Source organism: Protobothrops mucrosquamatus, unplaced genomic scaffold (genome assembly GCF_001527695.2).
Source record: "Protobothrops mucrosquamatus isolate PMUCROS unplaced genomic scaffold, P.Mucros_1.0 scaffold_126, whole genome shotgun sequence".
Taxonomy (NCBI): Eukaryota; Metazoa; Chordata; class Lepidosauria; order Squamata; family Viperidae; genus Protobothrops; species Protobothrops mucrosquamatus.
In genome coordinates, this window is record NW_015386202.1 from 283616 (window position 1) to 306799 (window position 23184).

The following is a 23184-nucleotide window of genomic DNA, read 5'->3' on the forward strand; positions in this document are numbered from 1 at the left end:
TGTGAATTTTAGTCCCATCTTATATATGAAAACCAGCTTTGGGCCAGTTACCCTCTCTCAGCACAACCCACTTCACAGGATGTTCATATGCAGTTCCAAAGTGCATACTTACAAAGCTGAACACACTGTGGGATATTCCAATTAAGTTTTTTCAATGAACTTAACTAGAGATAAAATTATTTAGGAAGCTTGCAAACTGAAGGAGACAAAGTTCATTATTACTGAAACATTAGACAAACTGTCTTACAGAAAAAGATTACATTTAAGGCTTTTTCAGAATGATGAAAAAGATTTGATAGAAATGAAGGTTTTCATTTAAACTTATAATGCAACCATATGGAAGAGAAACAATTTATACTATTCAGGATAGGAATAAAAGCAGACTTGAAAAAGACTCCCTCTGGTGTAAACTCAAGGAACAACCTTGGAGATTTGGCCAAACTGGAAATGATGATCATAAATGAAAGAACATTGTATATAAAAAGTATTATTAATAACTACTTTTTAGGATGAATAAGTAAAATATTTAATAGAGTATTAAAACATCTGCTTGTATGAGGATTAAGTTATACGTGCATGAGATAAGTAATTCTTTAGAAGGGAAGTTAATATGGAAAACAATATATTAGGATAGAATTGATTTATTAACATTATTAATTCATTGTGTGGCGAACAATGTGTTACAACATAATTAAAAAGAAAAAACATAAAACAGATACAGAAATTAAAGATTTGTAAGCAAACTATAAAAAATAAGTTCCTAAAGGTATTATAAACATCCACAACTAGAAAAACATGTGACAAACAAAATTTCAATACCATTTCTAAATTCAAAGCAAAAATATTGTGATTTTGAACTTTATTAGGAATGTTTTTTTAAAAAAAACAAATTATTTATGTTCAAATAATTACTTACAATAGCAATAATAGCACTTACTGTTCAAAATTCTTTGAAGAATTACACAGAGAGTCCTTGACTTACAACTGAACCCCAAATTTCTATTGGTAAGCAAGGCAATTGTTACATGCCTCATTTTATGACCTTTTTGCCATGGTTAAGTGAACCACTACACTTGTTAAGTGAATCACATGAAGCTGGCTTCCCCCATTGTCAGAAGCTCCCTAATATTCCAGGACACTGCAACCATTGTAAATACAGGCCGGTTGCCAAGCACCTGAAGTGTGATCACATGACTATGGGCATGTTGCAATGGTCATAAGTCTGAGAACTGGTCACTTTTTTCAGTGCTATTGTAACTCTGAACATTCATTAAACGAATGGTTGTAAGTTGATATATATATCAGAGGACATCAAAGGACATTAAGAATTATAAATTGGAGTTAACCAGTGTTATCAACACAAAATATTCAATACGTAGGTTCATCATTTATAGCAGGGGTCTTCAAACTTGGCCCTTTGTGACTTGTGGACTTCAACTCCTAGAATTCCTCAGCCAGGCACTGCCTGGCTGAGAAATTCTGGGAGTTGAAGTCCACAAGTCATAAAAGGGCCAGGTTTGAAGACCCCTGATCTAAAGTATAGAAAATATTTAAGTATAAGAAAGTAAGCCAGACGTGCTATATCAACCAAATAGAAAATCTCTTTGAAAGTACAGTATTGCATGTATAGAAAGTGGTGATGTCCATTAGCCACACTTAGCCATAGCAATGAGGAGCCAATATTCTTGTAAATACCAGCAAACTTTATTTGGAAGATTGGATCTTGTCCTCTTCTCTATCCATGTTATAGTATTCTGGGTTGGGACGCATATCTGTGAAGAGAGCTATGCGATTTGCCATGGCAAAAAAGGCTGAAATGGAGCCTATGTCCCAGGCATCTTCTCGGTCAAATCCATGTGCCTCCAGCTTCTGAAAATGCTCTTCTGTTATGTTATTTGCTCTGCAGACAGCAAGGGCAAACTCAAGCATGGCCACTTCCCGATCACTTAGATCGGCCATTTTCCAATTCACAACCACCTATATAAAAACAAAATACAAACTTTGAGACGCAATGTTTTTTGGTTTTATTTTCTTCAGTAATCTTTCCATCTTTCTTTTAAGCTGCTATCTTTAGAGCAAGCTTCTTTTTGCATAACTTGTTTCTTCTGGGTTTTTTTGAACTTATTGTATATAAATACAAGAAATCCACTCACACCGTGGTCACTTCCTGGCCGGGTTTGTGCAATGAAATCTAAATGAGGCTACTCTTGAAGTCCATCTGAAAACTGTAACAGGTCCAGACTGCAGTGAGTGGGTAATATTGGGCATACTTGTACACTCATGGAGCACCAAAACTTCACAAGCTGTATTGGCTTTCAGTAGGTTTCTGGATGCAATTCAAGGTGCTGATTATCACTGATAAAGCCTACATGACATAAGGCTGGATTATTAGCAGGACCGCATGACTATTTCTGATCAACCCTGACTGCTCTTTAGAAGGCCAGATTTTGAAGTTGAAACTCAAGGACTTTGGCCACCTAATGAGAAGCAAGGACTCATGGAGAAGAGCCTAATGCTGGGAAAGATTGAGGGCAATAGAAGAAGGGGACGACAGAGAATGAGGTGGCTGGATGGAGTCACTGAAGCAGTAAGGGTGAGCTTAAATGGACTCCAGAAGATGGTAGAGGACAGGAAGACCTGGAGGAACATTGTTCATGGAGTTGCGATGGTTTGGACATGACTTCGCAACTAACAACAACATATTATTTCTGCCTGTCCTACTAGATTACACAAGGTGAGCATGCTCCAGGTCTCGTCTCTGGGGCAGTATGGGAACTGGAAGAAGCATCTTCTCTGCTGCTGTATCTATCTTTGGATAGTTGGCAGCCCCAATTCTATTAGCTTTTCCTAGAGCAATGAAGATGTCGCTTTTCTCCTGGGCACTGAGCTTTCATGTTAACTGATCCACTTTCCTGCCAGGAGAGTAATGTTTGTTATGCCCACCTTGGTTATGTGCATTTATATGACTGTGGTTTGTTATCTTGGCTTTATCTTGTTTTTATCCATTTTTTGTGCTCTGGTTTTTACTGATGTACATTGCTAAGAATCATACATTATGAGTTAGGCAGGCAATACATGCATACATACTGAAAATGTTTGCTGCCCAGAGTCTTAATGGATTTGACATCCTACAAACTAAGCAAGCAAACAAACAAATGCATTTATTTTATTCATTTCTTCTAATTTTACAGATGTTTCATACAACTAGATCCTAATGAGGGAAAAGAAAATGCTTTCCAGAGACAAACAAGGCAGATATGGGGACTGACCTGATCTGCTAAAGTTGGTTTCTTGGAGTACTTCCGATGTGAAGCACTATGTGCAGTTACACAGTAGGGAGTATGGTTTACAATACTCACAGCCACAGCAATGAGCTCTTTGTCAGCCATACTTAGCTTTCCTGTGGAGGAAGAGAGTTGTAAAAGATGAGTAGCCTCAGAGCAGATTCACCGAAGCTCAGGTTGATGTTATATATGAATTTTGCCCCCCAATAATATCATATTGTTATACAAGATCAGGCTTTTTAAAAACATACTAATGTTTTATTATGCCAGTGGAAGCAAGAATAAGATTTTTTTAATAATTATATAGTACTGTCTGCCACCTTCTGGGTTATATTCTTTAAATCCTGAAAGAAGCCCCACTTGCTCACAAAGTATACTGTACAAACACACATTACAGAGTCAAAGCCACAATAGGAGTCATTCAAACCTTAGTCCCCAGAAATCATGTCAATGCCGACAGTCATTATGAACAGACAGATTAAGGCAAGTATAATCAACAAGAATAGAATTGCATTCTCAGCATTATGCAAATGACCAAATCTTAAGAGAAGCAAAAGCAGCCATTACTGTTTTTTTAGAGGAAGAAGGCAATAGTTATGCATAAGTTTGGCACTTATCTGGCATTCCATAACCAAAAAAGAAACCAGAAATAAACAAATTGGTGATACTAAAAGATAGAGCAATGCCATACATTTGAATATCTCTTCAGATCTGTTCTAATGCCTCAAAATTATATTACTAATTATTGTTGACCATTTGGTACCCTATTCCATGCAGTAGTGGAAATTAAATTATCATGTTGAAAAGTGACTACTCTCTATTACTAGCCATTCTTCAGGATTCTAAAATCAAATCCTGTTTTGTTGCTTGTGGAGGTGATTCATTTAAGCCAGTGAAAGACATGTCCTTTATATAGGAATGAGATGCTATATAGGATCTCTGCTGCAGCCACTTCTACTGCCAGAGATAACCAGTTTCACATTCTGAGTTATAGCCTTTATTGCAAAAAGTACCTTACTCTTGTGACATGTATTGGAAATTTTAATTAAATCTCCCCTGAGCTTCCCAATAATCTCAAAAAGGACATCAGCAATCTTAGCAGATTCTAGTATTCAGATAAAGAACATGAGACATTGCATTCAATAGTTTAAAACTAGCTCCCTAATATAAGCGAAGGATCCTGGGAAGATAATTGCTTTTGTATTAGAGCCCTACTGAATCACCTTAAGATGATTTTAAAGCTTTTGGATATCACAGTAGTTTAATTATCTCTGTTGACTCAAACCTTCTTTGGTTCAATGATTCTTGAATTACACCTACATTCTTAGGAACACATCTGGAATGCAATCTAGTGTAATTGGTTTAGAAAAATCTTTTCAAAGCATCCATGTTTTGACTGCTACTCATACCTGTTTTCTTGTTCATGACGACATCGTGATAGGCAAAGAATACCCTAAATTCTTCTGGTCGATTAGCCATCACTTTAAACACATTGGGCAAAAACCCATTCTGAGAATCAAGGAGGGGGAAATAGTCAGACACCTTAAAATCACATTCAAGACTATTTAGGGAAATATCCAGGAGTCCAGAATTATTCTCCACACTTACTATCAAGACATTCTGGTGGGATTAGAATTTCTTGAACCATAATGTTTTCAGATTTGTTGTTGGTTTCTCTGATAACGCTCCTTTAAAAATAGCAGGGTGAGTTTTCATTTTAAGACAGCTACCCCCCCAAGCCATAGAAGGAAGACAATCAACAATTTAGCTGGTGCTAAAACATTCCCTACTAATTATTCTTGATTCTCAACTTGCACACAAGATGATTAAGTGAGGAAAAGGTCCAAGAGAGAGGAATCAGGGGTGGATCCTGCATTCTAGCAGACACTAAATAACTGAATGAAATTCTTGGGACCTGACAATATTTGCCAAATCTTTGAAACGATGAGCTGAGGTTCAGATACAAGGGTACTGTTGAGTAATCTCAATTCTCTCTTTATGAAGCATCCTAGCAAAATAAGGACTTGAGCCTTACAACTGAGGCTTTTTAAGCAGAAAAAAACAATTTCTCAGTGGAAGGATGTAAAGGATTCGGGCCCAGGTAAATGGAAAGCAAATGCCAGCTAAATAATATTGGGCTATGTGGACAAATAAGCTGATCGGTTTTAAGGCAGCTTTTAATAAATTCTAGCAAATATTCTTTGCTTTAAAACAATAAACCTGCAAAATAACTAAGAGAAATGAAACTCAACAGGTACTCTTTCACCTTGGGAGTTTTCTGTTACCAGATATTGAGATTTATAGAGCAGCGGCCCCCAACCTTTTGGGCACCGGGGACCGGTTTTGTGGAGAGAGGTTTTTTCCACAGACCGAATGGGGTGTGGTTTCATGTGCTTCCTGCATTCCACAGAGATTTCCCTTGTTTGCGCGGCCTGGTTTCTGGCATGCCGTGGCCTGGTGCCAGTCCACGACCTGGGGGTTGGGGACCTCTGTTATAGAGGGTTTCTGAAATGGCATGATAGGGCTACTATATTAGTCTGAATGACAACAAATAAGTAGCACCTGACCAAGCCATTCATTGTCATTTCCCTTTTCCACTATGCTATGAAAGGCATCAGTTAGCCTGGAAGAGTAGAAAAGGGCTAAACAAAAGTATTATCTTTCTGATCCTGTTTCTCATCTAACCACAGCTTGATTGTTGTGCCTATTTTAAACCTCAGTACGCAACTTAGCTGAATAAGAAACATGCAATAGATAGCATATCAAATCCTCATCTTTAATCATCATTAGGTTCACATGTAGAGCAGTGGTGGGATTAAAATATATGAACAACCAGTTCTTTGTGTAGATGCCGCTTCCAGAAGTCCATTCTGGGCCTGGGTAACAAAAAATTAGCTGCCATTTCTACCGAAATGGTGCAAACTGGCTGAATCCCACCACTGATGTAGAGTTAAACTGTCTAACAGCTGTCCAACAAAGCAACTCTTTAGGAATTGCATTAACTTCTCTTTAATCTGATAATGATCAAACTCTAGTCCAGTGGTTCTCAACCTTTTTAATGCCGCGACCCCCAACCGGTCGTAAGTCGAGGACTAAACCGGTCGTAAGTTGAGGACTAAACCAGTCATAAGTCGAGGACTACCCAACCGGTCGTAAGTCGAGGACTTTCCCTGCCTGGGAGCGCCACGCATGCGTGGTTCCGCCCCCTACGCCGGCCGAGGCGTAGCTGGCAAGCGGCAGAGACGGAGCAGGCCGACCACCAGCTGGCCCAGCTCAAGGGAGGTAAGGCACCCGCCGGAAAAGGGGGAAAAAATGGCGGACAGCCTTGCTTGGCAACCCCTGTGAAATGGTTGATCGACCCCAAATGGGGTCGCGACCCATAGGTTGAGAACCACTGCTCTAGTCAAGTGTATAGGAAGAGCACTTATGTTGAAGAAGGTTGATAAAGATACTACAAGCTTCTATGAACTGATTTTTTCCAAATGATTTTTACCTTCACTTCTGCTTCTTCCAGGTGTTCCATTATATCATGTGGTAAGTCTTTCTTATTGGGCATTGGATATCGCTCAGTTGGCTTGATGTTTTCTTCTTTTGTGTTGTATGCATGAATCGAGGTTACACTTCGGTGTTTCCCCCCAAATCTCTCAGGCATGGTTCGTGGCAGAAGCTACAAACAGAAATATAGAATATCTTCCATTTTAATAAAGTATATATGGCATATTATTCATCAGTGCTCCCCAAGCTTAGTGAAATTAGAACTGCATTATTTATTGCCTGGAACTCTTTAGTAGGTCTGTACAATTCCAGGAGCTCAATGGGACAAATTCTCACCAATGACAAAGTTGCTGGAAGAACTGGCCTCCGAGAAACAGTAGTAGAATGAAGCAAAGAACGAATGAATGCACAGATTTAGAGGACTGCATCTACAATTAGTCCTCACTTAATGACTATTCATTCAATGACCATTTGAAATTACAACAGTGCTGAACAAATGGTAATTATGACTGATCCTTGAAGTTACTACTTTTGCAGTGCTCCCATGGTCATGTCATCAAATATGGGCACTTGGCAGCCCACCCACATTTATTTTTATTATTTATATAACTCGTTTTTAATATGGTAACACCTGACCCTCCAAAAACACAATGATAAAAAACATACATAAGCAAATAAAAATAAAAATAAAAAGTGCTTTTTAATAAAGTGAAAAAAATACTTTTAGCAATAAGTAGTGATCTAGGAGTGATTTATTGCACAATTTACTGTATCTGTTTTTTGGCAATGAAGCTGATATTTGTGATATTAGGCTAACAAATGCTGAAGATTCCTTTTAGGTCAAATGGAAAAGAGAAATGGTAGACTATGGATCAGAATGAAAGCTGCAGTGAAAATAATTCAGGCACACACAAAAAAATAGCGTTATCCAAATCCTGCCTGTTGAAAGGTTAAATAGGTGGAGTCTCAATTATGCAAAATCTTTTAACTAAAGTTGTCCCTGTAGCCTCCCCATTCCTCACCCTAGTATAAATAATGTAAAGTATCTAATTTTCAGATTATATGTATGCACCCTGATCATAGCCCTGAATCTGCAAACAGGTATATTCAGAAGGTATAACGACATTTAAGTGGTGCAATTTCACAAAGTCTTAAATTGGCATGCTTTATTGAATTGTATAATTAAATTCACACAAAAAATAACATTTATAAATTTTGAGTTTTGACCTCAATGAGTTTTCACATATACATTTTTACCATTCTGCAGGCACTTTTAATTATCTGCTTTGGTAATTCTAATAACCTCCCAGAGACCCCCACTCAAATTTAACTTTTTTTCCAAAGAAAAAATGTTATAGGGAAGTTATTAGCTAGAGTCACACCTACAGTACTTGCAATATGCAGTCACCTCTTGCAACATTCAGTTTCCCAATAAACAGTTCACCCAGTTGCAATAATCACTAGGTACAATCTGTTCCTTAACACAACTATGCTCTGAATGGCCTCTCTTCCAGAATGAAGACATCGCCTGGGGCAATTCAAGACTTCTTCCTCAAACTGGAACCAATGGGGAAAACCCGTTCTGCATTACCCTACTGCTTCATTGCCCCCACTCTCTGAGACTCTGGGGTGACCTGTGGGCCTTAACTCAATACTGTCATTAGAAGAGAGTGGTGTTTACCTGTGGCCATTTTAATTCCCAACAAAAAGCACCCAGCCCATTCCCATCCTAGACTCTCTTTCTGCATCACAGTTGGGTAATTCCCCAACTCAAAGTAGGTCTTCTCCCAGCCACAATTTTGTACTGCCCTTTATAGCACAGCCAAACCCTTAGAACTGTGTTTCTCAACCTTATCCATTTTAAGATGTGTGGACTTCAATTCCCAGAATTGAAGTTCACACATCTTAAAGTGGACAAGGCTGAGAAATGCTGCCTTGGAAGAAGCATCAAGTTGCAAAAGAGGTGTTTCCTTCTGCCTAGAAAGATTTTCCCAAAGATTGCACCGCATATCTGAAAGGGAAGTTGGGAAGAGAGCAGAAGAGAAGTGGAGCCAACGGGATATTTGGGGGAAAATTCTCGCTCGACAAGAAAAGCTAACTGGAGGTGACCAAGTCCTGCAGAAGTGGCTAGATTGAGGGTAATACTCGCCGAAACAGATCCTCGCGGCCAGAGTTGCAGGAGGCTGTTGAGAAACGGCTTCATTATGGTATTTCCCAAAGAAAGAGCAACAACAGAAGTTTGGGACTTTCAGGCTTCTACTCTCGGATCGGAAGAAAGCGCGTCCACCAATCCGCCCCCTTTTCTAACCTTAGAGGGGGGGGGGAGAATCACTAGGAACAAATCAACTGCGCCAGCAAGGGGGAAGTTGCAGGCTTTGTAGCCAATGGCAAGAAATGTTTAAAGGGAGAGTTATGCAATGGGTAGAAATCGGAGCAAGTCTCTCACTTTTCCAGCTTCACTTAATGGGATCGTTCTCTTGTGAATGACAGTGGAGTTCCAGAAAGCGGCTTTCAGATCAATAGCCAAACTGCTGTTTTCCCATCTTTTCTTCTAGAACACATTTTAAGTTATTTCCCAAAATCGTTGTATGTGTGCTGCTAGGTGCGTGCGCCTGTGTATTTTTTTCTTTCCCAGAAAATACCCATTAAAGAAAAAAAAAATCTAAATCCATTGTGGGTGCATCCTGTATTTTTACAAGCAGTGGCAGTTTAAGATGGTTTACATGAGGTAAGGACGTGGGGAGTTAGAAATTGAAGGTAATGGCACCATCTAGATCTGTAAGGAAGCACAAAACCTCTGGAAATAGTCGGGCTATCCTTATCTATGGTTTAACAGCATGCAGGTGGCAGCTTGTCAGATTAGGCTGCAATATGTTTTCTTAGAGGAGAAGCATAGCATATTATGTGAACACTGAAATTGTGTTAATTTTTATTCACGTGAGCTACGGTTCACGGAGTTACGTGCACTCAGAATGTGTGGTTAATATATTTCTGCTCCTCCCTTTCTAGGATATAGGTGAGGTATTTAACATAAGCATGGTTGATGCATACATGAAATGGCAATCAAATCACAGAAAGACCGCCTGATTTCCAACGACTCTGAGCGACTTATAATTAAAAAGTTTTTTTTTAAAAAAATCAAAAGATAAAAAGAAATCAAGAGTGGCCCGAAAAACAATAAATTTGAGAATAGGTTTTCAGAATTGAAAAGACTGTTTTTGCTTTTCATGAAAAAATCTAACTCAGGATGACATTTCAGAACGGAGGGCCAGCGAATCAAATTTAAGCTCCTCCCCCGTCGTCTCCAAATCAAAGAAACGCACCCTCCCATCCGCCCAATCCTGAAACAGATAATCCTCTCCCGTCGCCCATAATGAAAACTAAAATTCCCAGAATGCAGCTCGCTCCCGGTAGAGGGAAGTCTCGTTGGATGATTCCTTATAGGTGAAGGAAATCAACTAGCGTGGAGCTAATTTTTCGTAATGTATCAAAGGGAGGTGAGTAACCGACGTTTGGTCTGAACAATAATTCATGACTATTAAATTACTTAATCGATTTGGCTGTTGCGTATTCATAAAAGTTATAAAGCATATTTTGTTTATCTTCTTCTGGATCACACACTGATTTTATTTGTGCAATGTTACTTAAGAAACTCTTAAGTAGAAAAAATCCCTTTAAGACGTTATATGGCAGGAGGAATTGCATGCTTCAGAAATTCTTACACAATTGCCAGCGTTTGAATTCGAATATGGCTTCTTTCACGTTATCTGGAATTGGCAATGCAGAATTCTTAGCTTTCCGTGCTATAGCACCTGTTAAGGCTGGTTCACACATTTTCCCATTTTCTGTATAAAGGATGAATACTCAGTGTGAATTATGCCCTTATCAATTCAATGTTGGATTGCTATAACATGCTCACTTGGGGCTCTTTTGAAAACTAGCCAGAATCTGCAGTCAGTACAGAAGGAAACTATTCTGTTTTAGGATGAGAGCAGCTTCAGTAGCTGGCTAGTATCTGCCAATTAAATTCTATGGTCCAGCATCTAACATAATTTTTTCTGTTTTCACAGCAGTTTGGACAAAAGAAAAAAAAACAATGACTAATCCTGAGAAGAAAGTAGAGAAAAGTATTTGTGGAGATTATTGTGATCAGCAGCAAAACTATGGAGATGGAGATGGGGAAAATTTCTGGGACACATTTGAGCTTCTGGAAATTGATGGGAATGATGAAAGATCCAGTGAACAGGTGACAGGAAATGAGAATTGGTGTTCGGTAAGTAAAATGGCCTTCAGCCATTCATGTCAAAAGCAAATTGGGGTGATTTTAATGTGGTTTCATGTTGTGAATCTCAGTGTTTCACAGGGATCATATTTTACATTGAAGAAGGGCTTGAAAGTCTTGCTAACAATGGCTTTGTTTAAAGGCATACTTGTAGATATGTAAGGTAGGTACTTATACATTGTGATTGAATACTCCTTTTATCTCCACCTTCCCAGTTTGTAGACAGCAAAAAAGCTCAAGCATTTCACTTACTTCACTTTTCCTTAAACTTATATGTTTTGAAATAGCTCATTATTGCTCTTTAGCTAAAAGATATCAATACAAATGAAGAAAATGGGAAATTACCATAACTATTTAAGCAATACAAAACACATTCGATCAAGAATCAAAACAGATTTGCTCCCAAATGTCTGGGCCAATGGAAAGTTTTTAAGGTGGTGCCAAAAAATGTCATGTTGACAATAGCTGAGCCTTTCCCTGCACCAGTGTCCTAAAGATCCTTTAATAATAAGAATAAAACTGGAGCACCACTTGAACACCGTTGACAAAATCACCATCGCTCAATTACAAAAAGGCAGATTTATTTGGAACAGTTTATATCCTGTGATGATACCTTTAACAACAAGACAAGATTCAATAGATTTGGATAAAAATGCCAAATCCAATCTAAACATCTGGCTGACTATGCAACCAATCATCATAATAATAATAAGCAGGTCCTTGGGAAAACCTAAATTGATGGATAAAAATGCCAAATCCAATCTAAACATCTGGCTGACTATCATAGTAATACAAATGTTATAAAAATACTTATACAGCAGATCTTTCCTGGATTCCCACAAAGGTCCTTTATGCATTTAGAAAGGCAAGCAGTGTGCTAAAATGCCATTTACATATAACATCTGCTATTGACTGAAAGCACTAAGCAAATAATACTGTACTCCCAACATTTTTAGTGGCAGAAAAAATATTTCATAACTATTCTGCCACTTATTAGTTATCTGGGAAAAAACACAGCACACAATTATGTATTCCTTTCTGTCTGTGTATAATAGTTTCTATGTGTGAGAGGTAGAAAAAGAAAGAGGAGAGATAGCTACTGTGTATACCTGCATTAGATGGACATATGCAAAAGTTTAATCAATGGAATATATTCACCTACATCCAAATGCATATGCACCTCTAATATCAAGTTCTGATAAGAAAATCTTTGCAAATGGATTCTTTTCTGCCTAATATGTATCTGATTATTATTATTATTTTTATATATGAAGAGGAATGTTCTAAGGAAACAACGGCACTGGGAGAAGATTGTTTCTGCAAAGAAGGATAAAAGAAAATGTGAAAGAGAACGACGTAAAGCGAAACATGCTGAACAAAAAGGTACAAGAAACACAGAATAATTTCTGTCTCCGTCTTCTATAAAAAATAGTTTGCTTTCTGTACTCTAAAGTTTCACAGAACTCTACATAGATTTTCTGTGAGGAGATTCATAATGGCAGACCAGTCTTCTGAAAGAGGCTTCTCTACTACAACTAATATTTTGTAATTGTCAGATCCTCAAACTATATATTCATTTCATTTTTGTTTTCAGGTACTGCCATTCTGTCTTTCACTCTTCGGTGAGGGCGAAGCTCTGTGGGCTTTGGGATGCATTTCCTTTACTTTGTTCTGTCACCTTTGGTGCATCTCTCTGGGTGTGAAAGGGAGGAGGAATGTGCCTGGGGCCATCGGTCTTATCTCTACTCGGCTGGGAAGAGACCCGGACGAAAATGAAATGCCTGAGAACTGTGGCTTTATCACTCCGATTCCCATAACAACTTCACACCTGTGGATTGGCTGAAATCATACTGAACCATTGGGCGCTGGGGAGGGGTTTGAAGGGAGAGTTTTAATGTAACATTTTGCACGGGAATTCTTCAGATCTTGCCTTGCTCTTTTGCTATCACCGTCTCTCAATAAAAGTTCCTTTGGAAGCAATGACTTTCTTGGGAGCGCTAGCTAAAGCAGGACCTTACAGTAATGTTCACCTGGAAGGAAGTGTAGGGCAGGCTAGGCAACATTTTTTTCTAGAGGGATTTTGATTTATAGGCACTGAAGTGCCTTTCAAAGAAGTTATTGCTACTCTGAAAAATCATGACTTATGCCTCACCTGTTTGCTTAACATTGTTCAATAGTGAGCAACTGGATGATTTGTTTTTTCTTCATTTCAGGCACTGCTCCTCAACTTAGTAAGCGAGATTTAAAAGCCATTGCAAAAGATCGTCTTCTAGAGGCCAAGGCTACGGGGCCTCGGCTGTGTATTGATATGAGCTTGACCAGTCACATGACTAACAAGGTAGCTTTATATTTTTGCTCTTTTTTTAAAAAAACATGGAATTTAATTTTCAGTATGCCTCTGCTCTTCAGTACCTATTTCACAACATTTTGAAGAGGATGCTGTCATGGTTCCGATAGATGAAACCCATCAAAAGAACTTCCTCAAAGAACATTTTATTCAGGAAACAAAGTATCGGCACTATATAGTTGAACCCAAAACTAGATTCCATTCCTCCAGATACAAAGTAACAGAATGTAAGTCCCATCCCCACAAAGCAGTCATAAATCACATTCTCCAATTAGCCAGGAGCCAGGCTCTCTTCCCAGCTCCTCAACCCACTAAAACGTTATCTGTTTGTGTCCTTGAGTTTCCCACGGAGCTGCATTGTTATTATGGCTAGCTGAGCTCAAGCATTTACCCCAGCCCCCCTTCAATATCTAATTTCTAAACAGAAGAAAAACCATGTTAAAAGCAAAATAAAAATGGCTGCAATTTCCATCAGTTGTCAGAGCAGGAACATCCAATGTTACAGCGTTGACAGATGCATTTAGTTGTATTATTTGCAGTATTGACTGAAGAATTAGAAAAATTAGAAATGTGGAAGTGAGCATTTGATTTTTCCTCCTGAAAACGATAGAAAGCTTCATGCACATTTAAGCCCAGACTGGAATGTAACTTGTTAGTTCTAGAAGTGCAGTTCAACCTCTGCAACATGCATGGAGAAGAAAATGGTTGAATGAAGGATGTCGGATTCTGTGAGAGATTTTATACCTTGCTTGTAGTTATAAGGCTAAGTCCTCTTGAACCAAGGAAACATTGAGATTGGCAGGATTTTAAGCATATTTTGTACGATTTACCTCTTGGAATAGTTGATGGAGAAGACTTTGCTTAAGGGCCACTGAAAGGCAATAGATGGAAGAAGTGCTCTTTATTAAATTTATCAAGGATAATGTTGCAAGATCAAAATGTGTATTACAGTCACATATGGCAGAGCATGAAGTCCAGTGTTTCGAGATGCTCATAAACTGGGGGTCTTGGTTCCTTTGAGTCAATTTTGACTCCTGGCAACTGCAGTTTTCTTGGCAAGGTTTCAGAAATGCTTTATTCTTGCCTTCTACCTAGAGCTGAGAAAGAGTGACTGGCCCAAGATCAAACAGCTACTTTTATGCTCAAGGTGGGACTAGAACTTACAGTCTCCTGGTTTGTAGCTTGGTATCTTAAACAGTACACCAAATTGGCTCTCTAAACAGCTAATGCTCAGTAGGAAATTTAGAGCAGTTACATCAGCCTGAAATAAAACTGCCAAGTTCTTGGACTCATAAGCTTTGGTCATGACCCTCCATGACTCTTGTTTGACTTTAAGTTATTAAATATGTTAATATAAATTGGGATGTGGAAACTTAACAATTAAAGATGCAAGTGTGATGTTGATCTACATTTCCAAATTCTCATATAGAATTTGATATTTTATGGAGAACTCACAGTTTGGCAGAGAATTATTCTGCCTTGTTAGAAAGAAGTTTATAGTCCTGCTGTTAAAAAATGGATTCCAAACATATGTTCCCAGTATGAATTGTCTTTATCGTATGCCAGTGATGGCGAACCTTTTAGAGACCGAGTGCCTAAACTGCAACCCAAAACCCACTTATGGATTGTCAGGTGCCGGGTGAGTGTGGCCCATTGGGTGGGCATGGCTGCGGTGGTAACAGCAGACTGGGAGGGACTAAAAAGTTCAATCAATCAATTCCAACTTTGTAAGATCTTTTTTTTTCCCACGAGAAGTTGAAATTGATTGATTGATTGAACCTTTTTTTTTTGCACACGGCGGCGGAGGCCTAAAGCGAAAAGGTTTTATAAAACCCAGCTGAAGGCCTAGGACTGGAGCGACGGCGCGCGTGCCCACAGAGAAGGCTCTGAGTGCCACCTCTGGCACCCGTGCCATAGGTTCGCCATCACTGTCGTATGCAAAATGAGAAGATGAGGCAATATGTCCTATATCAGGGGTGTCAAACTCAACTTCATTGAGGGCCGCATCAGCATTGCGGTTGCCCTCAGGGGGCCGGGTGGGTGTGGCCAGGATGGGTGTGGCCTATTGGGTGTGTGTGGATGGAGTGGGTGTGGCCTACTGGGTGGGTGTGGCCAGCTCTACATCGTTCGCGTCAAGGGGGCCTGTGGGGGCCTGGGCAGGAGTGGGACAGATCTGAGGGTCTCTGGCAGAAGGGGGTGAGACCAGGACAAGTGCCAAGACATGGTCCACTGGAGGAACCTCACCATTCCTCTCAGGCCATGCGGGGGGGGGGCTTATGGAGCTAAGACTGAATGTGTTTCAGCATAGATGGCCAGCACAAAATTGTACATTGGCTCCCGGCTGGCCTGGGCCAGGACCAAGGCAGAGGGGGCTGTTCCGTCACTGTTTCCAGGATGGCTTCGCGGGCCACATGAAACCACGGGCTGCATCCGGCCCCCGGGCCTTGTGTTTGACATGTCTGTCCTATATGGTCAAGCTTTAAGAATATGTTAAAGAATTAGCCTAGTTCTATATGAATCTGTTTTTTTCCTTTAGCTTTAGTTCACTTTAATTATTATTCAATATTATTTGCTTCTTTGTTGTCTAAATGCTTTATTCTTTAATCTTGTGCATTATATTTTGATTGGTATATTTCACTGAAAACAACAAAAAGCTCTGAATAATACTGGAGCTTTTTGAAGAACATCTAAAACAAAAAAAACCACTGAGGCTTTTTTCTCTTCTTCAAGGAAATAAGTCGGCTTGCGGCACAGATTAGGCGGCTTTATGGGTCCAACAAGAAAGCTCAAAAGCCCTTTTGGCTCCACCTCACAGGGATTGTGAAAAACAGTCCTATTTATGAAGCATGCTTGAGAATGAATGATGGATTTGCCAATTATCTGGTAAGTATATCTCCCCTCTTCCCCTCTGTTTTATCTCTCTCCAAGTGATGACACTGAAGGAAAATACTTCTTTCTCAAATTGCTCTTATCAATAGAAGGTAAAACACATAGAATTGGTAGCTTTGCCTTCCTTTCCCATAATATTCTGTATGATTAACTTGGTACTTTCCAGAGTTGCAGTCCCAACATAACTAGACACAGAATAGTTGCTTTTAAGAAGTCCTGTAGTTTAATATCTTCAGTAGACTTGTAAAATATTATTAGGTTTAAATTGGGCTAAAATGCTGTTTTGATTTAAAATCTGTTTTTCAGTAGAATAGTAATGGATAGTCAGAATGACCTGTATTTCCAAAATTGCACACTCATTCCTGCACAAGTGCTCTTTCTAAAAGGATTTTCTGAAATTCCATTTACGTATGTTGCGTTCTTTTTCAGATGGATGTGACTGCAGAAAGTTATCTTGACCTATTTCCTTTGGACATGATTGTATATCTCACACCGGATTCTGATAATGGTATATTGCAGCTTTGGGGCTGTTTAAAGTTTGTTGTTCTTATTTTAAATAATTGGATTTGGGGTTTCTTAATGTAGGTTTCAAATCAGCTTGATTAAACTTGTTTCCACGTATCTGACATCCTCCTCATAAGCTGTCAGCTAATGCCATATAGCCTAGCATTCAGCTGGGACAAACAGCCGTATATGCCAAACTGAGCAACAGTTACGTGAACTCAGCCCTTAGTAAGAATAGCAGTTAGTAGGGTAACTATAACTTAGCCCAACCTGATCTAGGCTTGTGGTTTTTGCTGATGCACTTCCTCTTTTTCTAAATACTGTGACTGGGAACCAAACATTAATTTGTCTTGATTGGTGGAATGAGGGCTCGAAGTTACAAGGTTTTTGCAGCCCTGCTGAAATAATGCAGCACTGGAGTCTTACTAATACTTAAAAATTAACATCAGATAACATAAAAGAAACTATAAAATAAGAAAAAGTACTATAAAATGAATCTTAAGTAAAATGTAAACCTGTACAGTAATGCAGTATATATAGTTATAAATTGTACTTTAAAATCTAACAATACATTTCCAAAGATGAGTAGAGCAAGTATGAACATATTGCTCATATAGATCAGAAGTCAGCTGTTTGTACATATTCACAGCTGTTGTGCAAAACGTTGCTATATTATTTATACTAAGGCTTTTGCTATCTAATAGAAAGGAAATAATATAAGATTCTTCAGTCTGGTCTCTGGGGTGTAACAACAAAGGAAAATGGAATCTTCTTGTTAACAGGAATGTATGGATGGATTCATGGAGCCATCACCACAAGGGCAGGTCCGATTAGCTATAGGAACTTTTATTAAATCTCCCATATAAAAATGCTAAAGGCCAACTATTGTCTGAAGAAAATCCTTTGTCGAAATGGGGAAGACGGTGAGTCAGCATAATTAGCTGACATCCATCTAGGGTGGTTAAACTGTAATGGGATAAATTTTGAATGAGGTCTCTCTCATTCTAATATTCACTATCTAGGAGCCTTTGTTTGATATCTCTCAGCCACCATAAATTTGAGGAAATTTGGAAATTGAGAAATGTTCTAAAAATTGCTAGAGTCCAAAACAACTGGAATTTATTGGCTAAAAGTAATGGGATCGACCCGCTGGAAAATGAATAACAAGGCTGTTTCCTCAATCGTCATCTGGCCAGCTTTTAGCCTTAGAATTACATTGAATACACATTTTAGAGCTTGAAGCACTGCTCTAATAGACTTAGTTTGTAATATTTCCTCAACAATCAGCCTATAATTTGGGTAAGAATGTAATGGAGATATATAAGCAACTGAGCCAAGCATTGCTCAGTGAATAGAGCTATAAAGATGACTTCTTTTGTGTGAAAAAAATAGCTGAAGAATCTCTTTGAGCCCTTAAGAATACAGATTTGATATGTACATTCCATGATCCTGAGTCTTGAAGGACTACACCTGGATATTTAAAAACCTTCACTTGCTACTGTCCTGTTACCCAGTGAAACTACCTAAATGTTTTAAGAAAGATCATTTTAGATAGTTTTCGACTTACAAGCATAATTGAGCCAAGAATTAGGGTTACATGTCATGATGGTTGTTAAATGAACATTGTGGTTGCTAAGTCAACCCATTATACCCAATGGGCATTTTTTGCTGGAAACCAGAAGTAAACACCATTTTCCACAAAAAAACATTGCGAGTTGCCGACGCTGCAAATGTTGCCAGTTGCCAAGTGCCGAAAATGTGATCATGGGATCTGGAGGGACAGGAGGCTGTCAAAACCAGGTTGTAAGTAGCTCTGTGGAGGTCTGTCATAACTTCTAACAGTCACTAAATGACCAGTTTTAAGTTGAGGAATTACCTGTACGTTAGTCTTCTGGAAATGTATTCTAAGGTGATTTTCTTTGCAGTAGTACATCAAGTGAACATCTGAGGCCATTTGGAACCCTTGAAATAATCATCTCCATTAAAAAAAAAAGAGTGAGGCATTCATGTTTGCTAGTCTAGAGAGCTGAAAATTTGGATCTGAAAATTCCTTTGCCTATAAATTCAGTATAAGTTGAACAAGGAGGCAGCTACGATAAGTTAATAGGCGTTGCGAGTAACATCAAGTTCCTAATTCTAGAATATTTATAAAATGTCTGGATTAGGAAGAATAACTGAATCTAAAATACCAAATCTACTAAATCTTCCCTACTGAAGAAGTCTCAAAATTGAATGAAATGTTGATTTAAAATCACTAAAGGCTGCCTAAAGAGAAGCTACAGACCTTCTACCATATTATTCAAGAATATCATAAAATAGGGACTAACATGTAATATTAACCTTTAGAGCAAAATAAGAGCTGATACCAACAATTAGGGGTGTAAATTTCAAAATAGAACAATCTATAATATTAAGCAGATGGTAGTTTATTTTGATGCACTTTAGGCCAGAAATACTCTTACTGGAGATAAGAGAAAATGATAGTATAAACGGTATCTATAAATAACATTGTTCTTTTCATAGCCAGTACTCAAGTACCAGCACTTAATGTTTTATTTACCCAAAATAACATCACCAGCTAAATGCAAGCTTGCTGAGAGCACCACAAGCTTTGGAAAACAGCAAAGTTCGCAGACAGATAAAACATAATTAAGAATATTTTTTTTAATGAGGAAGGAGAATTCTTCAAAAGAGTCCAGTGACTAAGCTTATTTGAGCTGGGAAAGAGAAAAAAACAAACCCTTCACAAAACAGACAAGGAGAAATTGGGGTCAAATAGAAATGATTATTAGAGTTCTTCTGTATTGCATATTGTGTAAATTTTGCTAGGCATAATTTTAATATGTTTGAGCACACCTGGACATTTTGGTTTGAACCAAGGCAGTGACTAACACTATTGGCAGCAGTTCTATTTCAGTCTTTCTGATTTTAGTTGTGTTTTTTTAAGACCGCTATACAATTCAGAGAACTAAGGTAGAATAACATATTACTCAATGACCCTGTTCTCAATGCATGCTTAACTGGCTCAAGGAGAGTTAATGTATTGTAGCAACACAGAGAAAGATCAACTACCCTGCCCCTCTCCCCTAGAGTTAAATTTGCCTCAGAACTGACCTAACTAATTCCACCAAGTCAGTTGTGTTATAGAACACCTAAGTCCCATATTTTGACCCATTTTGCGTAAGTATTCAAAGAACAGAGAATTTGACATAGTGGCAGAAGAAGCCTTTCCATTACAGAATTGCCTACCAAGTTTAGCCATACAGTGTAGAACATTTGGCTTGCCTGGGCTACATTGAGTGAAGAGGAATTGTCTATATACACTATAGTTGATATATATATAAATCACATAATATTTAAAGGTTATAATCTTGTGGAGCTGCATGATTAGCTGTCCAATGCCAGTTAGGCTGTTGGTTGGACATGCCTACTGTAGAAGAAAGCTCCCTCATTCTGATTGGATGAAAAAGGAAATGGAAAAAGGGTTAATAGTGTGGAACCTTGCTGGAACAGTAATGGGGCAGATGCTTCTGCAATATATGGCATTTCTTGGAGAAAGTGAACAGAGATTCTAAATTCCCCAAATTGTGATTTTTGAGCTAATTAGTAGGACTGTGTGCTGCCAAAGTCATCAGTGACAGAGCAGTTAATGCCTTATTGCAGGGGCGTCAAAACTGCCGGTTGCACGATGCGGAGGCTGTACCCACCCCAGCTGCGGCAATGCAAAAAAAGTCACAACACGTCACGACATGTCACGTGATGCAGTGAGTTTGACACCTGTGCCTTATTGGGTTAAACATACTATGAGAAGAGACTAATGAAGTTTTCACCCACACTCTTAACGTACCACATTTTGTTTTTTAAAAAAAATCAATCTGTATTATTGTTCTCCACTTCCTGGCATATGATTAGAAAGTTAAAAACATAAAACCTGAAACCCATGACCCTCAGGTAACACACATATTCCCTGCAACAATCCCCTAAAATTGGATTCTCCTAGCTTCCTGGCTCAGTGTCCAGGGAAAGCTAAGCTTTTACTTACCATTGGGATTCGGGCCTTTTGAATTTGGGATACGGAGGGGTAAATTGTTGCACCGGCAGGCACAGCAACAGAAGTTAAGCCTCTGAGATACCAGTAGATGTTACTGTTTAATTGAATGAACTTAGAACATGTCTGTCAGGTTTCATGGAATTGGCAGAAATAAGTATAGATAGGCAGTCCTGCACATAGGTCCAGTCTTGTACTATGAAGATCTTGTAGGTGACCAACAGCACCTTGAACTGTACCCAAAAACATACTGGGAGCCACTGCAATTCAAAGTTGTGGTACTACAAGAGCCTACTCAGGAGATGGTATTACATGAGTTTACTGTATCTGTTAATTACCAGAGCTACATTCTGAACCAGCTACAGTTTTTGACTGACTTTCAAAGGTAGCCCCATGTAGAGTGACAGTGTATATTTTGAATGCTCATAATAGTGTTATACCTTTACTGCCAGTTCTGATGTTCTCTGTATTTCTTTGCCTTTACTACTGACTCCTAAAGGTGTGATAGATAGGCAAAACATAACAAGATTATGAAGATGATATTGATATAATGCAATCTGCCTTTATTACTTGATGTTTATTTGTGTTCTTCTCATTTTAGTTCTTGAGGAAGTTGATCCACAAAAAGTACATATTCTGGGAGGGCTGGTGGATGAAAGCATTCAAAAGGTAAGTATATTGCACATATTATAATGATATTCTTGCAGAAATAGTTGTGTGGTATTTTAGTGGTGAACTGCAGGAACTTAACTCTTATCACATATTATTTTCCAGTGAGCAATTAGCTAATATAATTAAAATAGAGCTTCTGGGTTTGGAGGATAGGCATCATAAGCTTTTTAAAGAATCTAATAGCCAGATGTAGTTCATTTAAAAAAATGTCCAAAGAATCATTTCCTCCCTTCCCTTTTTTAGTGTATATAATTTGTTTTTGTAGAAACTCACTTTCCAAATTGCCCAGGAAAGACATCTGCAGACAGCACGATTGCCTATTCAAGAGTACATGGTAAAGAACGTCAATGCAAAAAATTACCACTCAACAACCTTGGCCATCAACCAAGGTAAGTAATGCACACACCTGTTGACAGAATTCTCTGCCATCTATTTGCAGGCATTGTATTACCACCAGCTTTCCTATACAATTTATAGCTGGAATTAGCTGTTGCAAATTAACTCCTGATAACTTGCATGGATGGTGTTGGTCCATTTTTTTTAAATTACACCTTTCTGACAATTCTTGTACAGTTGATTGGTGCACACTGGAATTTGGAGTCTTGACAGTTCTCTACAGAATTGTTGCTCACTTTTGTTTATTGTACTTTTTAGGGCACAAAATGTCATATCACATGATGAACTATTCAAGAAATTGCTCCTCTTTAGGCTTAATTAGATATAGTCCTAACATAGGAGAGCTGTCTTATGAGATATGGGCAAATGGGCATTAAACAGTAGACTCTACCTGGAGCAAATAGGAGAGAGCCTTGAATGTAAAGAGTCGTGCTGTATTAAAGACCACAAATCTTGCATACTCCTTATTAATATATTTAATTTATTGTTGGAAAATAAGAGTCTAAAAAATGCAGAGGATGGCTACTGTTTCTATAGAAGCTCTGTTATGCCATGATTGGTTTCTATCCTCCTTGTGATTTCATGACATTTTTATAATTATCCAATGCATTTCTTTTAGTGTTTGATGCCTTATCAACTTTCTGTGATACCAAGAATTGGGAAGAGGCACTTAAAGTTGCAGTTTCTCCTGGAAAGGGATACATCTTCAAAGACACAAAGTGACAAAAGGATTCAGGATACTAATATGAGAAAACAAGATTTGGTCTGTTTTTGGTAACCTACAACAGTCTCCTTTACCCAATTGTATTCTGGATATTTTGGACTACAGTGACTACAATTTCCAGTTGTAAATTATGGGAGTTTGACTCCAGCACTACTGTATATAGACATGTGGGGAGAGTAAACAAGTCATTGATCTTCATTTCTGCTTACTGTACTTCTTGGGGAAAAGACTGGGTCTCTCATTGCTTATTCTTGGTGAATCTATTAGAAGGGTTAAAATATTGTTTGTTTTACATTACAATTAATTGCACTTACTACTGATATGCTCTTTTTTAAAAAACATGACATTTATGCTGGGAATTTTTGCTGAAAACAATCAATGAGTCTTTCATAATTAAACAAATGGGTAGCTTTTCCTGCACTCATAGGCAAGGGAGCTGGGGTTATGTCAATTTTTTAAAAAAATAAATGCTTTATTGCTCTAATATCAGATTAAATCTCCTTGCCACCATTATTTACCCTTCCAAGCACAGTGGAGTTGACT

At 38.4% G+C, this 23184-nt stretch overlaps 2 protein-coding genes across 3 annotated transcripts; one reads left to right on the forward strand and one right to left on the reverse strand.

Annotated features, from left to right (window-relative positions):
• Positions 1 to 1530: 1530 nt before the first annotated feature.
• Positions 1531 to 9053, reverse strand: LOC107288698. Its single transcript, XM_015817341.1, has 5 exons — positions 8929 to 9053; positions 6778 to 6951; positions 4694 to 4793; positions 3270 to 3400; positions 1531 to 1977 (listed from the first exon to the last, which is right to left on the reverse strand). Exons 1-5 carry the CDS (start codon positions 8980 to 8982, stop codon positions 1705 to 1707), a joined length of 732 nt encoding a protein of 243 aa, XP_015672827.1. The 5' UTR covers positions 8983 to 9053; the 3' UTR covers positions 1531 to 1704.
• Positions 9054 to 10172: 1119 nt separating this feature from the next.
• On the forward strand, positions 10173 to 22839 carry TRMT10B (tRNA methyltransferase 10B). Of its 2 annotated transcripts, none has more exons than XM_015817291.1 (9): positions 10173 to 10276; positions 10850 to 11052; positions 12336 to 12444; positions 13275 to 13399; positions 16139 to 16291; positions 16727 to 16805; positions 21451 to 21518; positions 21787 to 21910; positions 22537 to 22839. In XM_015817291.1, the coding sequence occupies exons 2-9, from the start codon at positions 10876 to 10878 to the stop codon at positions 22638 to 22640; spliced, it is 939 nt and encodes a 312-aa protein (XP_015672777.1). In that variant the 5' UTR covers positions 10173 to 10276; positions 10850 to 10875; the 3' UTR covers positions 22641 to 22839. The 2 variants fall into 2 exon arrangements, with proteins under 2 accessions (XP_015672777.1, XP_015672784.1); XM_015817298.1 differs by having other exon boundaries at positions 10853 to 11052.
• The last annotated feature ends 345 nt before the right edge of the window (positions 22840 to 23184 follow it).

Excerpts from the sequence above, each read along its gene's own strand:
- LOC107288698 (XM_015817341.1), bottom strand. The coding sequence starts at position 8,982 with ATGAAGCCGTTTCTCAACAGCCTCCTGCAACTCTGGCCGCGAGGATCT. Across the intron at positions 4,794-6,777 it reads TGGAAGAAGCAGAAGTGAAG|AATGGGTTTTTGCCCAATGT; the intron begins GTAAAAATCATT and ends CTTGATTCTCAG. Across the intron at positions 1,978-3,269 it reads AACCAACTTTAGCAGATCAG|GTGGTTGTGAATTGGAAAAT; the intron begins GTCAGTCCCCAT and ends GTTTTTATATAG.
- TRMT10B (XM_015817291.1), top strand. The coding sequence starts at position 10,876 with ATGACTAATCCTGAGAAGAAAGTAGAGAAAAGTATTTGTGGAGATTAT. Across the intron at positions 11,053-12,335 it reads GAAATGAGAATTGGTGTTCG|AGGAATGTTCTAAGGAAACA; the intron begins GTAAGTAAAATG and ends TTATATATGAAG. Across the intron at positions 13,400-16,138 it reads CCAGTCACATGACTAACAAG|GAAATAAGTCGGCTTGCGGC; the intron begins GTAGCTTTATAT and ends CTCTTCTTCAAG.